This window comes from Pan paniscus, chromosome 20 (genome assembly GCF_029289425.2).
Source record: "Pan paniscus chromosome 20, NHGRI_mPanPan1-v2.0_pri, whole genome shotgun sequence".
NCBI classification, from domain to species: Eukaryota; Metazoa; Chordata; class Mammalia; order Primates; family Hominidae; genus Pan; species Pan paniscus.
Genome location: NC_073269.2, coordinates 16,929,822 through 16,951,679, shown reverse-complemented (window position 1 = coordinate 16,951,679; position 21,858 = coordinate 16,929,822). Strand labels below are relative to the sequence as shown.

Below are 21,858 nucleotides of genomic sequence, written 5' to 3'. Positions count from 1 at the left end.
AAGTTCCTAGGCTCAAGCAATCTGCCTGCCTTGGCTTCCCAAAGTGGTGGGGTTACAGGCATGAGCTACCCCCCCGCCGGACGAGCTAAAGTTTCTATTCAACAGTACTCTATGGCAGGGGTCCCCAACCCCCAGTCTATGGCCTGTAAGGAACCAGTCCGCACAGCAGGAGGTGAGCGGCTGGCGGGCGAGCCAGCGGGCATTATCGCCAGAGATATGCTTCCTGTCAGATCAGCAGAGGCATTAGTGTGTCATAGGAGCCCGAACCCTATTGTGAGCGGCACATGCGAGGGATCTAGGTTGGGTTCGCCTTATGAGGATAAAATGCCTGATCTGAGGTGGAAGTTTCATTCCCAAACTATCTGCCCCCGTAGGAGAACTGTCTTCCACGAAACCGGTTCTGGTGCTAAAAAGGTTACAGACCTCTGGCTTAAAGAATCTATCGCTGGATCCGGTCAAGCCCGTTTTCAGAGCCCCGTTACCAAGGGCTTCTATTGTCACTCACGGCTGAGGGGGCGGGGCCCGGCGCTTCGTCCAATCAGGGGCGCTGGGCGGGGCCTGCCGAGTGTCCATCGGGGAGGGCGAAGGCCCTGCTCTCCTCGGTTCCCGGCTCCAGGCGGCGAGCTGAGGTTGGGAGCCTGGCTTTCCCCTCCGAGAGGGTTCAGGTGCCTCTGCCATAGCTTCTGTCGCCTGTGCTGTGACCCGCATTGGTCGTGGGAGTCACCTGAAAGGCAAGAAATGGTGAGCATGCGGGCCAGGGGTCCCGAGGCGGGGGAGGAGCTGGTTGGAACCGGCCGGAACCGGCTGTGGTGGGACCCGGGCCTCCCCGCGGCGACTCCGGGGTCTGGGACCCGATTTCCCGTGGGACAGCTCGGCCCTTGGTCCCCTTGGCCCCACGGTGGGGCTGGGCCGGCAGCCGGGACCCGGGCGTCTCGTCCTGTTCCTGCGCGGTGACTGTCACCCAGTTCCCAGAGCCCTCTCTGGGCAGCTCCGCGCCCGCTGCCCCGCGTCTCCCCAGATTGTGCGGGGACTACGCGAGGGTCATGGGGGGATCCCGCCTCGGGTGTGGGGGTTTGTGTAGGAGGAGGGTGGGCTGTGGGGTCCCCAGTAGCGCCTTTCTCCTCTTAAAAATTAAACTGAGACACGTTAACAATTAGAGTTTTGCTTCTCAGAATAGGTTTTAAAAAATATATATTAATAATTAGAGATCCTTTGAGATTCCTGAATGATAAACACCCAGTCCTGGCTTGTAATTTGTTAACGGAAAATGCCAAGCTGTGTAAAATAACTTAAAGAAGTTTATTCAGAGCCGAATAGGAGAGGCCTCAGCTGAGGAAAACACAACCCCAGGAGGCCTGAAGTAAGTGGTCTCGAGGCTGCTCAAGACAGTTTGTTTTTATTCATTTCAGGGAGACAGGAATTGCAGGGAGAATCATGCATCAATGCCTGGAAGGTGTAAGTTCCTTTGGCAGAAAGGGCGGGACCTGTGGAAGGGGGTTAGAAGGTGCAGGTGGTTGAGGGATTCTGAAGGTGGCCGTTGGTGGAGAGTGTGAAAGCTTTGTCTAAAACTTCGAGGCGGTAGGAAGGATTGCTTAAGTGAAGAGGGTCTGGTATCTGTCATATGATTTCATCCCACCCAAAACAAAAGACCTGTTTCTTTAGATTTTATGAATTCTAAGATTTGACTTACCTCTTGCCTTGCATGGCCTTAGGTCTTGTTTGTAATTTGGTTTCTTATTGTCACAGAGAGTCTGTGTTTCCAGTTGGCTGATGTCTGTTTTAACATGAAGGTGGGTCAGTGGCTATGTGTAAACTCCTAAAGGAAGCGGGTATAATGAGGCCTGTGCAGGTATAGTGAAGCCTGTCTGATGGTTAATCTGTAGTCAAGTGTGGGAGGGTTCCAGCTGGCTCTTTCCAGTGTCAGGTGACTCAATTCCAGAATCACATTACTTTAAACTTCAAGATAATTTAGAGTTCCAACAGCTTCAATTTTTGAATTACTTATTTTCACAGACCATAGAGCGGAAAATTTTTGGTTGTATAATCAGAGGTTACTCGACCAGTTGTACCTGGTTAAGCCCATATTTCATTTCCCAATAAATTAGTAACTTGTTATTGTTTTCTCAGGCCACATACCGTCACATAAGTTAGTACTTTATATGAATAGCATTTGAATTTGATTTCCATGTTCTTGGCCAAGATCTTAGAGTACTATAGGCATTAAGTTTAATTACTTCTTATTCAAAATTTTCAACACTCCCCAGTTGACTGGTACTTCTCTGCATTTTCCAAATATATGGAAAGTGAGATCTCAAACCCTCCACCCTGTGACCCTGGCCTACCTCTGGAGAGCTTGCAGTACAATACTAAAATTTCAGTTCCTTTCTAAAATTTGCAGACACCAACTCTCCTTCTTCAATTTGTAGTATCAACTATTTGTTTTTGTTTTTGTTTTTTTTGGAGACAGAGTCTTGTTCTGTCACCCAGGCTGGAGTGCAGTGGTGCGATCTCTACTCACTGCAAGCTCCGCCTCCCGGGTTCACGCCATTCTCCTGACTCAGCCTCCCAAGTAGCTGGGACTACAAGAGCCCATCACCATGCCTGGCTAATTTTTTGTATTTTTAGTAGAGATGGGGTTTCACTGTGTTAGCCAGGATGGTCTTGATCTCCTGACCTTGTGATCCACCCGCCTCGGCCTCCCAAAGTGCTGGGATTACAGGTGTGAGCCACCGCGCCTGGCCCGTTTTTTGTTTTTCTTTTTTTGAGACGGAGTCTCGCTCTGTCGCCCAGGCTGGAGTGTAGTGGCACGATCTCTGCTCACTGCAAGCTCCACCTCCCGGGTTCATGCCATTCTCCTGCCTCAGCCTCGTAAATGAAAATGCACTGGCCAAGTGCAGTGGCTCATGCCTATAATCCCAACACTTTGGGAGGTTGAGGTGGGTAGATCACTTGAGGCCAGGAGTTTGAGACCAGCCTGGCCAATATGGTGAAACCTTGGCTCTACTAGAAATACAAAAGAAATCAGCCAGGTGTGGTGGCACACACCTGTAGTCCCAGCTACTCCAGAGGCTGAGGCCCGAGAATTGCTTGGACCTGGGAGGTGGATTCTGCAATGAGCGGAGATCGCACCACTGCACTCCAGCCTGGGCAAGTGAGTCAGACTCTGTCTCAAGAGAGGGGGAAAAAAAAAAGGAAACGCACTTGGGGCACACAGGGGCATGGTGCAGTGTTGTTGGAAAATAGTCATTCAGCACTTCAGTGAGCAGGATGGGCACAGAGAAATGTCCCATGTGATAGGATGGCCTGACACTTGAGTCAAACATCACTGTGTTCTTTGTAGTCAGCATTGCCCCTCTGTGGGTTTGTCTTTTTGTAAATAATTGTTCACTTATTGCAGCTTCAGGTTTTTTATTAATTGTAATTTGCATTTTTCACTAGAGCTTGCAAAATAAGAAAATTTTACACACAGGCCAGAAAGAGGTAGATTTCAGAAAAATGGCTGGATGCAGTGGCTCACACCTGTAATCCCAGCACTTTGAGAGGCCAAGGCAGGTGGATCACCTGAGGTCAGGAGTTCAAGACCAACCTGGCCAACATGATGAAACCCTGTTTCAACTAAGAATACAAAAGTTAGCTGGGTATAGTGGCGCATGCCTATAAGCCCAGCTACTAGGGAGACTGAGGCACGAGAATCCCTTGAACCTGGGAGGTGGAGGCTGCAGTGAGCTGACATTGCGCCATTGTATTCCAGCCTGCACTACAGAGCGAGTCTCCATCTCAAAAAAAAAAAAAAAAAAAATCGCTATTTAGTCTTATATTCCATTTCTTAATATGTTTTTTTCTTCTCTACAGGCAGTGTAGTACATTTCTCAGGTGTATCCTTTTGTTGTGGGTGATTTCCAATGATGTTATAGGGACTAGTTTTAGGAATGCTACTGGAGAAAAATAGGGAAAGTTTACTATTTTAACTGGAGAAAAATGAAATAATTTCCACAAGAAAGTATGGTAGATTGGTGAATTACAAAGAGTACCCAAAATATCAGTTCTGGCCAGGCGTGGTGGCTCACGCCTGTAATCCCAACACTTTGGGAGGTCGAGGCACACAGATCACCAGGTCAGGAGATCGAGACCATCCTGGCCAACATGGTGAAACCCTGTCTCTACTAAAAATACAAAAAAATAGCCGGGCATGGTGGCACAAGCCTGTAGTCCCAGCTACTCGGGAGGCTGAGGCAGGAGAATTGGTTGAACCTGGGAGGCAGAGGTTGCGGTGAGCCGAGATTGCGCCACTGCACTCCAGACTGGGCAACGGTGAAACTCCATCTCGAAAAAAAAAAAGAAAAAGAGAAAGAAAAAAAAAAACAGTTCTTCTTTGCAGGATGGAGGACTTTTTTTTTTTTTTTTTTTTTTTTTTAAGGGTCTTGCTGTCACCCAGGCTGGAGTGTACTGGTGTGATCACAGCTCACTACAGCCTTGACCTCCTGGGCTCAAGCAATCATCATGAGCCTCCCGAGTAGCTGGGCTCACAGGTGCATGCCACTCTGCCCAGCTAGTTATTTTTTGTAGGGATGAAGTCTTCCTATATTGCCAAGATTTCGTGTCTTATTTCCACAAAGAGTCTGTTTTGTCTTTTGATATTACTTTATTTTTTAGACAGAGTCTCACTGTGTTGCCTAGGCTGGAGTGCAATGGCACGATCTTGGCTCACTGCAACCTCCACCTCCTGGGTCCAAGCGATTCTTGTGCCTTAGCCTCCTGAGTAGCTAGTGACTGCCACCACGCCCAGCTAATTTTTGTGTTTTTTTTTTAGTTGAGAAGGGGTTTCACCATGCTGGCTAGGCTGATCTTGAATTCCTGACATCAAGTGATCCGCCCCCTCTTGGCATCCCAAAGTGCTGGGATTACAGGTGTGAGCCACTGTGCCTGGCTTGATACCTATTTTAACATGAATGTTGGTCAGTTGCTTTGTCTTTTTTTTTTTTTTTTTTTTGAGATGGAGTCTCACTCTGTCAACAAGCTGGAGTGCAGTGGTGCGATCTCTGCTCACTGCAACCTCCGCCTCCTGGGTTCAAGCAAATCTCCTGCCTCAGCCTCCCAAGTAGCTGGGACTACAGGCGCGCACTACCACATCCAGCTAATTTTTGTATTTTTAGTAGAGACGGGGTTTCACCGTGTTGGCCAGAATGGTCTCAATCTCTTGACCTCGTGATCTGCCCACCTCAGCCTCCCAAAGTGCTGGGAGTACAGGCGTGAGCCAGCCACACCACTGCAACCTCCACCTCCCAGGTTCAAGTGATCTTCCTGCTTCAGCTTCCCAAATAGTTAGAACTACAGGTGTGTTCCACCACACCCAGCTAATTTTTGTATTTTTCATAGAGACGGGGTTTCACCATGTTGCTCAGGCTTGTCTCGAATTCCTGAGCTCAAGTAATCCTCCTGCCTCCACCTCCAAAAGTGCTGGGATTGCAGGCATAAGCCAGTATGCCCAGCTCTTTTAGTTATTTCAAAATGTACAATATATTATTTTTTACTATAGTCAATCTGTTGTGCTTGCAAATGCTTAGTCTTATTCATTCTTTCTGTGTTTTTGTACCCATGGACCCTCTCCATTGGTCTATATTTCCATCTCTGTTAATATCATTTTCTCTTTATTAGTATAGATCTCAAAGCTGTGATGTATTCTAGGGCTAGTGCCTATCTATCTTAGTCATCTTGGGCTTTTATATCAAATTCTCATAAACCGGGTGACTTAAAGAATAATTTCTAGGCCGGGCGCGGTGGCTCACGCCTGTAATCCCAGCACTTTGGGAGGCTGAGGCAGGTGGATCACGAGGTCAAGAGATCGAGACTATCCTGGCCAACATGGTGAAAGCCCGTCTCTACTAAAAATACAAAAAATTAGCTGGGCATGGTGATGCGCACCTGTAGTCCCAGCTACTCAGGAGGCTGAGGTAGGAGGATCACTTCAACCTGGGAGGCAGAGGTTGCAGTAAGCTGAGATCATGCCACTGCACTCCATCCTGGTGATGGTGAGACTCCGTCTCAAAAAAATAAAAAAATAAAAAAATAAACATTTCTTTCTGACAGTTCTGGAAGCCTGGAAGTTATGAAGTCCATGTTCAAGGTGCTGACAGATCTGGTGCCTGGTAAGAACCTGCTTCCTGGTTTGCAGATGGCTTTTTTTTTTTTTTTTTTTTTTTTTTTTGAGATGGAGTCTTGCTCTGTCACCCAGGCTGGAGTGCAGTGGTGCGATCTCGGCTTACTGCAACCTCTGCCTCTGGGATTCAAGCAATTCTCCTGCCTCAGCCTTCCAAGTAGCCGGGATTACAGGTGCCTGCTACCATGCCCAGCTAATTTTTTGTATTCTTTAGTAGAGGCAGGGTTTCACCATCTTGGCCAGGCTGGTCTCAAACTCCTGACCTCGTGATCCACCCACCTCAGGCTCCCAAAGTGCTGGGATTACATGTGTGAGCCACCGCGCCCGGCCAGCTATTTTTTTATTTTTTCACATGGCAGAGAGAAAGAGGAAACAAGCTATCCTGTGTCTCCTAAGAGTACTAATCCCATTCACGAGGGATCTACTCTCATGCTCTAATCTAATTCTAATGACTTCTCAGAGATGCCATCTTAATTCCATCGTATTACAGGTTAGGGTGTCACTGTATGATTTGGAGTGGGAAAATGCAAACATTTATGTCATTAACATCCCTTAATCATATTTTATACAACATCCTGGCTATTCTTTTTTTTTTTTTTTTGAGACAAGAGTCTTGCTCTGTCACCGAGGCTGGAGTGCAGTGGTGCAATCTCAGCTCACTGCAACTTCTGCCTCCCGGGTTCAAGTAATTCTCCTGCCTCAGCCTCCCGAGTAGCTGGGACTACAGGCACATGCCACCATGCCAGGCTAATTTTTGTATTTTTAGTAGAGAGGAGTTTCACCATGTTGGCTAGGCTGGTCTTGAACTTCTGACCTCAGGTGATGTGCCCACCTCCACCTCCCAAAGTGCTGGGATTATAGGTGTGAGCTACCACACCCAGCTTATGCTGGCTATTCTTAGTCATTGTCTTCTATTTCAGTGTTTAGAAGTAGTTTTTCTTAATTTTAATGAAAAAACAAACCTGCCTATGCATTTCATGGAATATAATAAAATACTAGATGTATTTCAGAGAGATTACATCACAGTGATAATCAGTGTGTGTTTAAGGACATATGACATCTTTACATTTATTACATTTTCCATAGATATCTTTCCATGGGTACTTTTTGGATAATAATCATTTTATATCCTTTCTGAGACATTTTGGGACTTCAAGAAAATTAATTGCTTTTGGAGGCCAAGGTGGGAGAATGGCTTGAGCCCGGGAGTTTGAGACCAGCCTGGACAACATAAAGAGACCCCGTCTTGACAAAAATTAAGAAATTCACCATGTGTGGTGGCAGGAGCCTGTATTATCATCTACTCAGGAAGGTAGGGATAGCTTGAACCTGGGAAGTCAAGGCTACAGTGAGCTGTCATCATGCCCCTGCACCGTAGCATGGGTGACAGAGCAAGAACCTGTCCCTAAACAAAACAAAAATAATAAAAACATTTTTAAAAAGAAAATTAACTGTAATACAAATTTGTTTTAACAGGCTATGTTGTCTTTTTAAAAATTATATTCAGTAGGTTGTTGCTGGTATTTCCATGTGCACTGATAGTTATTTCTGCACAGAGTTTCCACTCTAGAAACTAAAAATATTACATATGGTCAAAACACATAAAACAATTTCACAGTGAACCAAAATATTGATGGAGCCAGTATTGCGAATGATAATTATTGTTTTCTTATTTTCTTCATAGTTTCATAACCTGGGTATGCATCCCTATCAGTATATTTTATTTTTACTTTTTTTATGCAGTTGACATCAGATATGTGATATTTTATATCATATTTTATTTTTACTTAGTAACAAACCTTCCATGGAATGGTAGTTCACTTTCTTGATTAATGGATTTTGTTTTTTACAGCAGTAGTCATTTGACCATAACATTGAGCAGATAATCTACATGGGTCCCACTTGTTTTTTCTTAGGTCACAGTTCTTCCTATGGTACTTCAGTCCTATGTACTGGGGAGGCTGTGGTGGGAGGATCACTTGAGCCCAGGTGATTGAAGCCACAGTGAAATATGATCATGCCACTGCACTCCAGACTAAGTGACAGAGTGAGACCCTGTCTCAAAAAAACAAAATTGAAAAAAACAAAAAAAGATAAAAGAGTATATGGTCATGCCACTCTGAATGCACCTGATCTTAGCAGCTAAGCAGGTTCAGGCCAGGTTAGTACATGGTTTGTAGAATTCCTGGGAATACTGGTTGCTATAGCCTTAAAAAACAGAAATTGCAAGAGAATTCACCAAATGGAAGAAAGACATGCAAATTCTATACCTGGTCCTGACATATATCTATATCAGCTGAAGCCTAAGTGCCAAGACCAGCTTGGTCATGGAGACCCTAACCCAGTGGTGCTAGAGGAATTAAAGACACACTCAGAGAAATAATAGAATGTGGAGTGGCAAATTGGGGCTGACGGCCTTCAGAGCTGAAAGCCATGAAAAGAGATTTACCCACATTTATTGACAGCAAGCCAGTGATATGCATTGTTTCTGTAGATTATAGATTAACTAAAAATATTCCTTACATGAAACAAAGGGATGGGCTCTGGCTAGTTATCTGCAGCAGGAACATGTCCTTAAGGCCCAGATCGCTCATACTATTGTTTGTGGGTTAGGAACACCTTTAAGCAGTTTTCCGCCCTGGGTGGGCCAGGTGTTCCTTGCCCTCATTCCAGTAAACGAACAACCTTCAGCGTGGGCATCATAGCCATCATGAACATGTCACAGTGCTGCAGAGATTTTGTTTATGGCCAGATTTGGGAGCCTGTCCCCAACATGTTCCCCCTTTTTGTTTTTGCAAGACAATAAAAGCAAAGGTGGCTTTATCATGGTGAGCTACATCTCGCAGGAGTTGGGATCCGCATTTGCAGACTATACAAAGATAACACAGATTAAAAGCATAATCATCATTGAAATCACAGAGCTTCCAAGTGTTTTTATCTATTTTAATGGGTTAATAGCTGCTAATCCATCTGCAGCTCCTTCAAGCACTCCAGTTCCTGGCATTAAGGTCAGGTGTGCTTGGGATGCTTTAAATATTTGTTCTTTTAATTTTGCAATATCCAAGTTTCTAGAGTGTCCTTCTAGATGCTTTTTTATCCTTTCCCAAATTTTGATCTTATTAAGAGCCATTAATAGTTTCCACAAATCCTTATGTTTAGCTCCTACAGCAGGCCATATCATTTAAGGTTGAGGTGCCACTATACCACCATGTTTCCAGATAATAGGAACTCTTGCCATACTTCTTATCATTTCTACCATCTGACCATTTTGTTCAGACCAGCTGAACATAGTGTGGCCGTGGCAGGCAGACTGAGAGGTGCAATTCAAGCTAAACATCCCCTTAGGGGAACAATCAATAATGACTCCATAGGAATCATTGCGCAGCACCTCTGCCTGTTCTGCAATGCAATCTTCCCAAACAAGTACGTTCATTTTTTCTGACCAGGTCCAATCCTGTTTACAAATAGTTTTTTGAGGGCAGTATGCCTCAATTATAGGAGCAGATTATTATGGTAAATACTGAGACCAGAAAGCATGTGTAACTGTGTCATAGAGTGATCACATCCAGGCATTATTGCCAGCCAAGATTGATAAATATGCCCGATAAGTGTAATTGTTCTCTGTGTCAGCCCTTGTTGAAGGAATACTCATGGCAATGGTGATCACCGCTGTCATAGCTATCATTAAATTACTCATTGTGACTAGTTGTCCCGCTTTTCTCAGGTTTTTCTCCGTCATCTGTGACAGCTTCTTGATCTGTCCCCAGGCAGGTGTTGCTCGTGACAGTTGGGGTCCTCCTCAGCATCAGTCTTGACATGGCTGCAACCAGGGAGTCTTTGGGATCCTCCCAAAACCTCTTCCTGGGTATCTGGCTCATAGTAAGGCTCTAGATGTCTCAATGGCACCCAGATTGGCTGTTGATTTCATCCTGGGGAAACACAAGCATACCTCTACCCCAAGTTATTATTTTACCTATTTCCCAACTTTTTGTTATCGGATCTCTCCACCAAACCAGTTGTTCTGCTTCTGTCTTTGCAGCTGGTTTCTGTAGATATTGTTCAGCTGCTGATAGCATCTGGGCTTTAGGCAGGCTCAAAAAATTTAAAGTCAATAATTCTAGATTCAGTTGCATATGGGGTGTCCTGTAGTCCCTGTTTCCCCCTTTTTGCTTTTGCAACTGCTGTTTCAGGGAGAGATTCATTCTTTCCACTGTGGCTCATCCTTGAGAATTATATGGAATGCCAATAATGTGTTTAGTATTCCATATGGAGAAAAATGTAGCTAGAGCTTGGCTAGTATAGCCTGGGGCATTATCTGTTTTAATAGAAGCTGGAATGCCCATCACTGCAAAACACTGCAAAAGGTGACGTTTAACACAGGCAGAAGACTCTCCTGTTTGGCATGTAACCCAGACAGACTGAGAAAAGGTGTCCACACATACATGTACATAAGCTAGTCTCCCAAACGAGGGAACATGTGTGACATCCATTTGCCAAAGAGAATTAGGTTCCAATCCTTGAGGATTAACTCCTCCTATAAAAGATGAGGAATGCACCATTTGGCAAGTTGGGCATCACTGAATAACAGCTTTAGCTTCTTTCCAGGTAATGCTGTATCTGCATTTGAGACCAGAGGCATTAACATGGGTTAAATTGTGAAAGTGTCTGGCATTAGATATTGTAGTAGCAACTAGGCCATCAGCCATTTGATTCCCTTCAGTTAAAGGTCCTGGAAGAGGTGTATGAGCCCTAGTGTGAGTGATGTAAAAAGGGTGCATTCTACTCCTAACTGCTGTTTGCAATTGGGTAAATAAAGTCATCAGTTGTTCATCTGTATGAAATGGTAACTGAGCATTTTCAACTAATGGTGTGGAATGAACCACATACAAAGAATCAGAAATCACATTAATAGGCATATCAAAAGCAGTCAATACCTCACTTATAGCTACAAGCTCTTGCTTTTTGAGCCGAAGTACAGGGCTTCTGAAAAACTTTACCTTTCAAGCTGGAATAAGAAGCTTTACCATTACTAGACCCATCTGTGAAGACATTTTCAGTACCTTCAGTTGGTTTAAATTTAGTTATTTTAGGGAGAATCCAATTAGTTAATTTCAAAAATTGAAATAGTTTTCTTTTAGGAAAATGATTATCGAGAATACCCACAAAGTCAGCTAATGGGTTTGCCAAGTAAGACTGTTTATAAAAGCTTGCTGTATTTGTGTCTTTGTGAGAGGGACAATAATTTTTCCAGGATCATATCCATGTAATTTAACAATCCGAGTTCTCCCATTTCGTATCATAGTAGCGATGTGATCCAGATAAGGAGTTAAGAGTCCATGAGTTAGTATGTGGAAGAAAAAGCCATTCTACTAAGTCCTGCTCTTGGACAATAACACCAGTAGGTGAATGCTGAGTTGAAAAAATTAGCAAATCTAGAGTCTTCTCTGGATCTATTCTATTTATCTGAGCTTTATGGACTTGCTTTTCAATCAGCTGTACCTCTGCCTCAGCTTCTTTTGTTAATTGCCTAGTGAGACTAGGATCTCCTCTAAGGATAGAAAATAATTACTCATAGCATAGGTAGGAATGCCTAGAGCAGGTTGTATCCAGTTGATCTCCCTTAGTACTTTTTGAAAGTCATTTAATGTTTTCAATTGATAAGTCTGGCAAATTGTTGGACTGTTTAACACGCCTTATGGCAACACTTTCCAATGAAAATGCTTAGCAGGCTGCAGGTTGTTTATTGCAGGAATTGTAAATGCAAACCGTTCACAGTCTTGCTCAGCTAAAGGGATAGTAAAGAAACAGTCTTTTAAATCTATGACAATTAAAGGCCAATTTTTTGGAATCCACAGGAGAAGGCAGTCCTGGCTGTAATGTCCCCATAGGTTATATAACTGAATTAATGGCTCTTAAGTCAGTTAACATTCTCCGTTTACCTGATTTTTTCTTAATTACGAAGACTGGAGAATTCCAAGGGGGAAATGTTGGAGCTATGTGTCCTTTTTCTAATTGTTCAGTAACTAAGTCCCCTAAAGCCTCCAGTTTTTCTTTACTTAGCGGCCATTGTTCTATCCAAACTGGCTTATCTGTTAACCATTTTAAAGGTATAGTTTCTGGAGGCTTAACAATGGCCACCATCAAAAATGATACCCTAAACCTTGGTGGGAACTTTGTCTTTCTGCTTGGAGCAGTTCCTTCAAACCCTGCAATTTTTTTCCTAGGACATACCCCATTTCATGCATCATATGTTGACTTTCAGGGCTATATAATTGCTCTGGAATTAGAACTTGTGCTCCCCATTGTTGTAGTAAAATCTCTCCCCCATTAATTTATAGGTACAGAAGTTACAATTGATCGAATAGTCCCAGGTTGTCCATTGGGCCCTTCACAATGCAAAATATAGATTCTTTGATATACTTCAGGGGCTTTACCAACTCCAACTCTGTTAAATTGAGTGGGTTGAATTGGCCATGCGGACAGCCAGTGGTGTAGAGAAATGATGGAAATGTCTGCTCCTGTATCTACCAATCCTTTAAATTTCTTTCCCTGAATAGTTATTTCACAGGTAGGACGTTTATCAGTACTTTGATTCACCCAGTAAGCTGCTTTGCCTTGTTTATTTGTGCTTCCAAATCCTCCTGTTCGTTTAATTTCACTTTTCCCCATTTCCACATATGGCACAATCAGGAGTTGTGCTTTCCGGGCTCTGCTTTCCAGGGAACAGAAGTAGCTATAACAATTTGAATTTCCCATTGTAATCTGAATCAGTGACTCCTGTATGTACTTGCACTCCTTTTAAATTTAAACTAGATCTACCTAGAAGTAATCTGATTGTCCCTACTGGCAAGTGTCCACAGACCCCTGTTGGAACTTTTTGTGGGGGTTCCCCAGGCAGAAGACTCACAGCTTTTGTGCAGCATAAATCTACCGTGGCACTACTGGCTGTGGCGGGGGATAGATATTGTACAAGGGTTAGGGAATGGCCTCAGCCGGAAATGCCTTGGTTTGGAATGGGGCCCGGGACAGGCCCCTCATGGTGTTTCCCAAACTTAAAAGGAGAAGGCTCAAATGTAGCTATAATATTTTCCTGTTGATCTGGGGGGTGTATCCTAACAGGGAACTGCCAAGCCTCTATATCACTCTCTCGTGTAGCTTGGTGAATTCCTGCCTGAATAGAACTGAGAGCCATTGCTCAAGGTGCTGCTCGAACACTCATTGGGGAAACTACTTTTCGTCCAGTGTCCTCCAGAAAAGAAAGATCTGGTGGGTCAGGCCACTCTTTTTCTTCAAAATAAGGAGGGGGTGCAGAAGGGTAGGGATGGACTCTTCCTCCTTTGCTGCTTTAGCTTTAGCTGGCAAACAAACCTGCTCTGTCATGTCTTCTGTTACTTTGTTATACTCTCCTTCCTCCTCCTCATCAGTGTGAAAAGGTTACAAGAGGGAAGGAACCAGAGCCCACACTTGTCCCATTGTTACCCTGATGCTTCCAAGCTCCCCTTCTTACCACGGGCATTGCTTTAGAGTACTCGGGTGTCCTCCAGCTTAGTTCCACATTCTCCAACTGTTACTCCGGTGACACTTTGACCCGGGTTCAAGCCCCACATATGTACACCACTTGCCAAGACCATCTCGGTCATGGAGACCCTAACCCAGGGGCACTAGAGGAATTAAAGACACACACAGAGAAATATAGAGTGTGGAGTGGCAAATCAGGGGGCTGACAGCCTTCAGAGCTGAGAGCCACAAACAGAAATTTACCCACATATTTACTGACAGCAAGCCAGTGATAAGCATTGTTTCTGTAGATTATAGATTAAAAGTATTCCTTTTGGGAAACAAAGGGATGGGCCGAAACAAAGGGATGGGCTCTGGCTAGTTATCTGCAGCAGGAACATGTCCTTAAGGCAGAGATCACTTACGCTATTGTTTGTGGTTTAGGAACACCTTTAAGTGGTTTTCTGCCCTGGGTGGGCCAGGTGTTCCCTGCCCTCATTCCGGTAAACCAACAATCTTCATTGTGGGTGTCATGGCCATCACGAACATGTCACAGTGCTGCAGAGATTTTGTTTATGGCCAGTTTTGGAGCCAGTTTATGGCCAGATTTGGGGGCCTGTTCCCAACACCTAAGTCTCTATCACAGCGTGATGGTTGAATTGGCAGCCAGTACCACCAGGCATCCTGCATCATCACTGCAGGAGGTAAGCTCTACCCTACTACCCTGTCTGGGAAATAGTGCACCCACAGTCCCCTATCTTACTAAGTTTATGGGATAACAGCAGGGAGTGGTCTTCAGGAGAGAAATCTGACCTGGTGTTTTGGTTTTGTGAGTGGGAGGTAGTCTCAGCTGTCTCCCCACAGGGAGAGAGCCTATTATCCCCTATGCATTCTAGATTTCTGAAGCAGAGTCTCCAGTCTAAGTCCCTATCTCTTATAAAGAGAGATTGTATTGAAAATGTGTTTAAAATATCAAGGAAGGCTTTATTCAGCACAATTGTAATATGTGTCATGAGAACTATAATATGGAGATTACAGTTCTGTATATTACAGTTCTCACGACATGTAATAGGCTGTCTCCCTGAGTTTAATCTCTCTCCTATATTACAGGGCAAGGCGAGGGAAAGGATGGAACTTGGTGAAGTGTCAGCAGTTAGGGAAGAGAAAGTTGATGGATTATCATGAGTGAGGGAAATTGAACTTGATGGGAAATACTAAGTTTTGGTGGGAGAGATTCTCTGTGCACTGCCTTAAAAGGCTTTTTGCTATAACTGGGCTCTGCAGAAGAAGGCCAAAGCCTAGACAAGAAGAGGGCTGTGAGATCAAGTTTGGTCAAAGAAGGAGTCCTGGCCAGGTGCAGTGGCTCACAGCTGTAATCCCAGCACTTTGGGAGGCTGAGGTGGGTGAATCGCGAGGTCAGGAGTTCGAGACCAGCTTGGCCAACATGGTGAAACCCCCGTCTCTACTAAAAATACAAAAAAATTAGCCGGCTCTAGTGGTGGGTGCCTGTAATCCCAGCTACTTGGGAAGCTGAGGCAGGAGAATTGCTTGAACCTGGAGGCAGAGGTTGCAGTGAGCCGAGATTGCGCTACTGCTCTCCAGCCCGGGTGGCAGAGTGAGACTACTCTGTCTCAAAAAAAAAGAAAAAAAAAAAAAACCAGTAAAGCAGGAGTCCTTAAGACCCCTGTAGCTTAGTGCTGTTTTTTTATTTTATTTTATTTTTGTTTTTGAGACAGAGTCTCGCTCTGTCGCCCAGGCTGGAGTGCAATGGCGCAATCTCGGCTCACAGCAACCTCCGCCTCCCTGGTTCAAGCGATTCTCCTGCCTCAGCCTTCCCAGTAGCGCGCATCACTACACCCAGCTAATTTTTGTGTTTTTAGTAGAGACAGGGTTTCACCATGTTAGTCAGTCTGGTCTCGAACTCCTGACCTCAGGTGATCCGGCCACCTCTGCCTCCCAAAGTGCTGGGATTACAGGCATGAGCCACTGCGCTCAGCCAGCTCTTCTTAGGAATGACAATAAATCCCTAAATTTCTGCTTTCCTCGCTACATTCCAAAACACTCACTCCTCTCTCGAAAGGACGTCTTCAATTGTGTTTCTCATGATACACTTGAAACAGCTGCAGTATTTAAATTATTATTTTTTACTTTAATAAATGGCTATATTTAAAATTTTATTATTTTATGAATACTTTTCATGAGAGAAAGTGCTCAATAACCACCTGAAACTACACTGTGTAAAATACTTATGCCTGTTGACTCCTGATGTTGAGCACCACTTCATATACTTATTGGTCATTTCTATGTATTGCAGAAATGTCATTCAAATACTTTTGCTTTTTTTTTTAAAATTTTTTTGAGACACAGTCTTGCTCTCTTGCCCTGGCTGGAGTGCAGTGGCACAATCTCGGCTCACTGCAGCCTCTGCTGCCCAGATTCAAGCGATTCTCCTGCCTCAGCCTCTTGAGTAGCTGGGATTACAGGAATGTGCTGTCATGCCCGGCTAATTTTTGTATTTTTAGTAGAGATGGGGTTTCACCATTTTGGCCAGGCTGGTCCTGAACCCCTGACCTCAAGTCATCCGCCCACCTCGGACTCCCAAAGTGCTAAGATTACAGGTGTGAGCCACCATACCTGGCCTATGCCCATCTTTTAATCAATATCAATTAGTTTTTTTTTTTACTTGGTACTATGATTATTTTTAATTATTGTAAAATAATAAACTTCAATTTTACCAGCTTAAGCAGTTTTAAGTGTATAGTTGCACAACACTACATAACTCATCTAAGGTGAATTATACTGTAATTTTCTTTTTGTGCCTAGCTTTTTGCAATTACCATAGCATCCTGAAGTTTTGTGATTGTTGTAGCATGAGACAGGATGTTATAAGATTAATATTTCAATGTATATATATGCCTAGCATATTTTCATTATGCATGCAGCCATCAATGGACATGTGGATTGATCCAGCTCTTTGATTTTGTGAAGAGTGGTTTTCAAATATGTCTTCAAGATTCAGTCTTCAGTTTTTTCAAATTTAATATAACTAGACCCAAAAGTGGGATATGGGAAAATACAGTAATTTTATTTTTTTAGGCACTACTGTACTGTTTCCATAGAAGCTGAGCCATTTATTATCCTTTAAACAGAGCACAAGGAGTCCCTTTTCCCTCTGTTGATGGTGTCATCTCATGCACAAAAGTGTTTTTTTTGTGATGGAGTCTTGCTGTTGCCCAAGCTGGAGTGTAGTGGCACGATCTCAGCTCACTGCAACCTCCAACTTCTGGGTTCAAGTGATTCTCCTGCCCCAGCCTCCCAAGTAGTGGAATTGCAGGTGCACACCACCACGCCCAGCTTCTTTTTGTATTTTTAGTAGAGACGGTGTTTCACCATGTTGGCCAGGCTGGTCACCAACTCCTGGCCTCAGGTGATGCACCTGCCTCAGCCTTCCAAAGTGGTGGGGTTACAGGCATAAGCCACCATGCCTGGCCACAAAAGTTTTTAAAAGTTTGATAAATATTTGCCTTTTTGTTGAGACTAGGTGCCTGGAAATTTTTTTTTTTTTTTTTTTTAAGATGGAGTCTTGCTCTGTCACTCAGGCTGGAGTGTGGTGGTGTGATCTTGGCTGACTGCAGCCTCTGCCTCTTGGATTCCCGCGATTCTCCTGTTTCAGCCTCCTGGGTAGCTGGGATTACAGGCACGCACCACCACACCTGGCTAATTTTATTTTTTTGAGACCGAGTCTCACTCTGTTGCCCAGGCTGCAGTGCAGTGGCATGAGCTCATGAGTTTTTGTTTTAGTTATTTATGACTCATCATTTAGATTGATAAGACCCCTTGTAAAATCCAGTTTTTTTGTTTTTGTTTCTGCTGCAGCACTCAGAACAAAATTCACTTTCTAGATAACATCAAAGGTTAAACTTTGTCGATAGGCATTTTTTTCAAGGATATGCAGCCTCAGGACTGCTAATGTTAACTTTTTCTGCACAGGAATTTGGAAGACTTTGTTATGGCAGGTGCCGTACTCCCACTTTACAAACAAACATTAGGGGCAGCCCAGGCAGCACACCTTTCTGGATTTACCAAAAATACACATTTTCCTATTCTACTGTTGCTTTACCACATGGTTCAATTGTAGCCTCAGAATTACTTTATGGAAGAAACTGAGTGTAGACAGAGAGTATGAGGTCTGATGGTCATGGAATAATTGTTTTGAGTCCACAGCATCATGGAAACTTCTTGGGAATAGAGTATAGGCTCCCAGTGATGTTAGTCTTATCCATCTTCCTCTATACATGTGAGATGTTTCAGGATTCAGTGGCCTTTGAGGATGTGGCTGTGACCTTCACCCAAGAGGAGTGGGCTTTGCTGGATCCTTCCCAGAAAAATCTCTATAGAGATGTGATGCAAGAAACCTTCAGGAACCTGGCCTCTATAGGTAAGGGTGACAATATTACTTCCTTCAGTAAATGAGACAACAAGTTTTTTTTTTTTTCTGAGAACAAGTATTTTTAGCTCATGTATGCTGTTGAGTGATTTACAATGTGGACAGGGAATATTTGATAAATAAAGGAAGCATGCTTGCAGTGTACCATGAACATAGAATCATGTAATTTTTTAATAATTTTATACTAATTCAAGATTATTTTCCTTGTTGTGTGTTGTAGGGAAAAAATGGAAACCCCAGAACATATATGTAGAGTACGAAAATCTAAGGAGAAACCTAAGGTAACTTGCACTCACATGACAAAGACGTGTGTCTCTAGAAAATCTTAGAATGGGAGAAAATGTTAAAAAAAAAAAAAAAGGAAACAAAAGAAATAAGCACAATTTCAATCTATTTATTCTTAGAAAATTTTCTCTAAACACATATTGAAGTGTGATGTAGGCTTGACACAATGGCCCAGGCCTATATTTCATCCCTTTGGGAGGTTCAGGCTGGAGGATCACTTGAGCCCAGGAGTTTGAGGCCATACTAAGCCATGATGGCATCACTGCACTCCAGCCTGGGCAAGAGTGTGAGACCCTGACCCAAAAACAAATTTAAAAAGACAGATATTTAGTATTTGTAAAATAGTTTACTTTAAAATAGTATTCAGAGAGGCCAGGCGCGGTGGCTCACGCCTGTAATCCCAGCACTTTGGAAGGCCGAGGAGGGTGGGTCACTTGAGGTCAGGAGTTCAAAAGCAGCCTGGCCAACATAGTGAAACCCCATCTCTACTAAAAATATAAAAATTAGCCAGGCATCGTGGTGGACACCTGTTATCCCAGCTACCTGGGAGGCTGAGGCAGGAGAATCGCTTGAACCCAGGAGGGGGAGGTTGCAGTGAGCCAAGTTTGCCCCACTGCATTCCAGCCTGGGCAACAGAGTGAGTCTCCATCTCAAAAAAACAAAACAAAACAAAACAAAACAAAAAACAGTATTCAGAAGCCTTCTATCATCTTTTTTGATAATAGATATAGCTGGGCCATCTTGTAGAGCCTGTGGTCCGTTCATATTCAAACAATTCAGACAGGGCAGAAAGCCTACAGTTTGCTGGATGATGTTAAAAATGGAAGTGCAGGCCAGGCACGGTGGCTCACGCCTGTAATCCCAGCATTTTGGGAAGCCGAGGCAGGTGGATCACCTGAGGTCAGGAGTTCGAGACCAGTCTGGCCAACATGGTGAAACCCCGTCTACTAAAATACAAAAAATTAGCTGGGTGTGGTGGTATGCACCTGTAGTCCCAGCTACTTACGAGGCTGAGGCAGGAAAATTGCTTGAACTCAGGAGGTGGAAGTTGCAGTAAGCAAAGATTGCACCACTACACTCCAGCCTGGGCAAGAGAGTGAGACTCCATCTCAAAAAAAAAAGAAAAAATGCAAGTGCAATACTCGTGAATGAATATAAAATCACTGATAATCAAACCCATTATAATGTACTTCTTATTGTTCACAGAATTGTGGGAGAGAGACTCTTTGAAAGTAAAGAAGGTCATCAGCATGGAGAAATTTTGACCCAGGTTCCAGATGACATGCTGAAGAAGAAAACAACTACTGGAGTAAAATCATGCGAAAGCAGTGTGTATGGAGAAGTAGGCAGTGCTCATTCATCTCTTAATAGGCACATCAGAGATGACACTGGACACAAGGCATATGAGTATCAAGAATATGGACAGAAACCATATAAATGTAAATACTGTAAAAAACCTTTCAACTGTCTCTCCTCTGTTCAGACACATGAAAGGGCTCATAGTGGAAGGAAACTCTATGTTTGTGAGGAATGCGGAAAAACATTTATTTCCCATTCAAACCTTCAAAGACACAGGATACTGCACCGTGGAGATGGACCTTATAAGTGTAAATTTTGTGGGAAAGCCTTGATGTTTCTCAGTTTGTATCTTATCCACAAACGAACTCACACTGGAGAGAAACCATATCAATGTAAACAGTGTGGTAAAGCCTTTAGTCATTCTAGTAGCCTTCGAATACATGAAAGAACTCACACTGGGGAGAAGCCTTATAAATGTAATGAATGTGGGAAAGCATTCCATAGTTCCACATGCCTTCATGCTCATAAAAGAACTCACACTGGGGAGAAGCCATATGAATGTAAACAGTGTGGGAAAGCCTTCAGCTCTTCCCATTCCTTTCAAATACATGAAAGAACTCACACGGGGGAAAAGCCATATGAATGTAAGGAATGTGGAAAAGCATTCAAGTGTCCCAGTTCTGTTCGTAGACATGAAAGAACCCACTCTAGGAAAAAACCCTATGAATGTAAACATTGTGGGAAAGTATTATCTTATCTTACCAGCTTTCAAAACCACTTGGGAATGCACACTGGAGAGATATCTCATAAATGTAAGATATGTGGGAAAGCCTTTTATTCTCCCAGTTCACTTCAAACACATGAAAAAACTCACACTGGAGAGAAACCCTATAAATGCAACCAATGTGGTAAAGCCTTTAATTCTTCCAGTTCCTTCCGATATCATGAAAGAACTCACACTGGAGAGAAACCTTACGAGTGTAAGCAATGTGGGAAAGCCTTCAGATCTGCCTCACTCCTTCAAACACATGGTAGGACTCACACGGGAGAGAAACCCTATGCATGTAAGGAATGTGGAAAACCATTTAGTAATTTCTCTTTCTTTCAAATACATGAAAGGATGCACAGAGAAGAGAAGCAGTATGAATGTAAGGGTTATGGGAAAACATTCAGTTTGCCCAGTTTATTTCATAGACATGAAAGGACTCACACTGGAGGAAAAACCTATGAATGCAAGCAGTGTGGCAGATCCTTCAACTGTTCGAGCTCCTTTCGATATCATGGAAGGACTCACACTGGAGAGAAACCCTATGAATGCAAGCAATGTGGAAAAGCCTTCAGATCTGCCTCACAGCTTCAAATTCATGGAAGGACTCACACTGGAGAGAAACCTTATGAATGTAAGCAGTGTGGGAAAGCCTTTGGATCTGCCTCACACCTTCAAATGCATGGAAGGACTCACACTGGAGAGAAACCCTATGAATGTAAGCAGTGTGGGAAGTCTTTTGGATGTGCCTCGCGACTTCAAATGCATGGAAGGACTCACACTGGAGAGAAACCGTATAAATGTAAGCAATGTGGGAAAGCTTTTGGATGTCCCTCAAACCTTCGAAGGCATGGAAGGACTCACACTGGAGAGAAACCCTATAAATGTAACCAATGTGGTAAAGTCTTTAGATGTTCTTCACAACTTCAAGTGCATGGAAGGGCTCACTGCATAGACACCCCATAACCCCAGGCTTTAGGAGGCTGAGGTGGGAGGACTGCTTAAGCCCAGGAGTTCAAGACCAGCCTGGGCAACAAGGTGAGACTCTGTTATAAAAATTAAATAAATAAATAAAAAGACTTCCAGTTGGTGGTAATGGCAGTTGAGAAATCCGTGGCTGGGATACAATGGCATCTGCTGGGCAGGGCAGAGAAGTCACAGAGGGAGAATGGGTGGGCAGGGGGCTACTGGAACAAAATGGTGGTCTGGGTCTCACAGCAGCAATGACTTTAAAGGCCAGGGAGAGGTGGGAAAAGGTGAGGGCTCCCAGGATGCAATGCTGGAGACATGGTGATGTCCTTAGGTCCAGGACTGCTGGGGGCAATGGCACCTGAGGGAGGTAGGTGTGGAGCATGAAGGAGCACAGCGTGAAGTTCAAATCATGGCTGAGGCCAGTTCAAGCTGAGG

The 21,858-nt window shown here is 43.8% G+C and overlaps 1 protein-coding gene across 4 annotated transcripts; it reads left to right on the top strand.

The window, feature by feature from the left end:
- Positions 1–426: 426 nt before the first annotated feature.
- Positions 427–21,544, top strand: LOC103785277 (zinc finger protein 433). 4 transcript variants are annotated; one of them, XM_063599911.1, is made up of 5 exons: positions 427–741; positions 6,088–6,146; positions 17,966–18,092; positions 18,322–18,382; positions 19,593–21,544. In XM_063599911.1, the coding sequence occupies exons 3-5, from the start codon at positions 18,059–18,061 to the stop codon at positions 21,415–21,417; spliced, it is 1,920 nt and encodes a 639-aa protein (XP_063455981.1). In that variant the 5' UTR covers positions 427–741; positions 6,088–6,146; positions 17,966–18,058; the 3' UTR covers positions 21,418–21,544. The 4 variants fall into 4 exon arrangements, with proteins under 4 accessions (XP_063455981.1, XP_014198000.1, XP_008964583.3 ...); XM_014342514.5 differs by lacking the exon at positions 6,088–6,146 and adding an exon at positions 1,410–1,455; XM_008966335.6 differs by lacking the exon at positions 6,088–6,146.
- Positions 21,545–21,858: the final 314 nt, after the last annotated feature.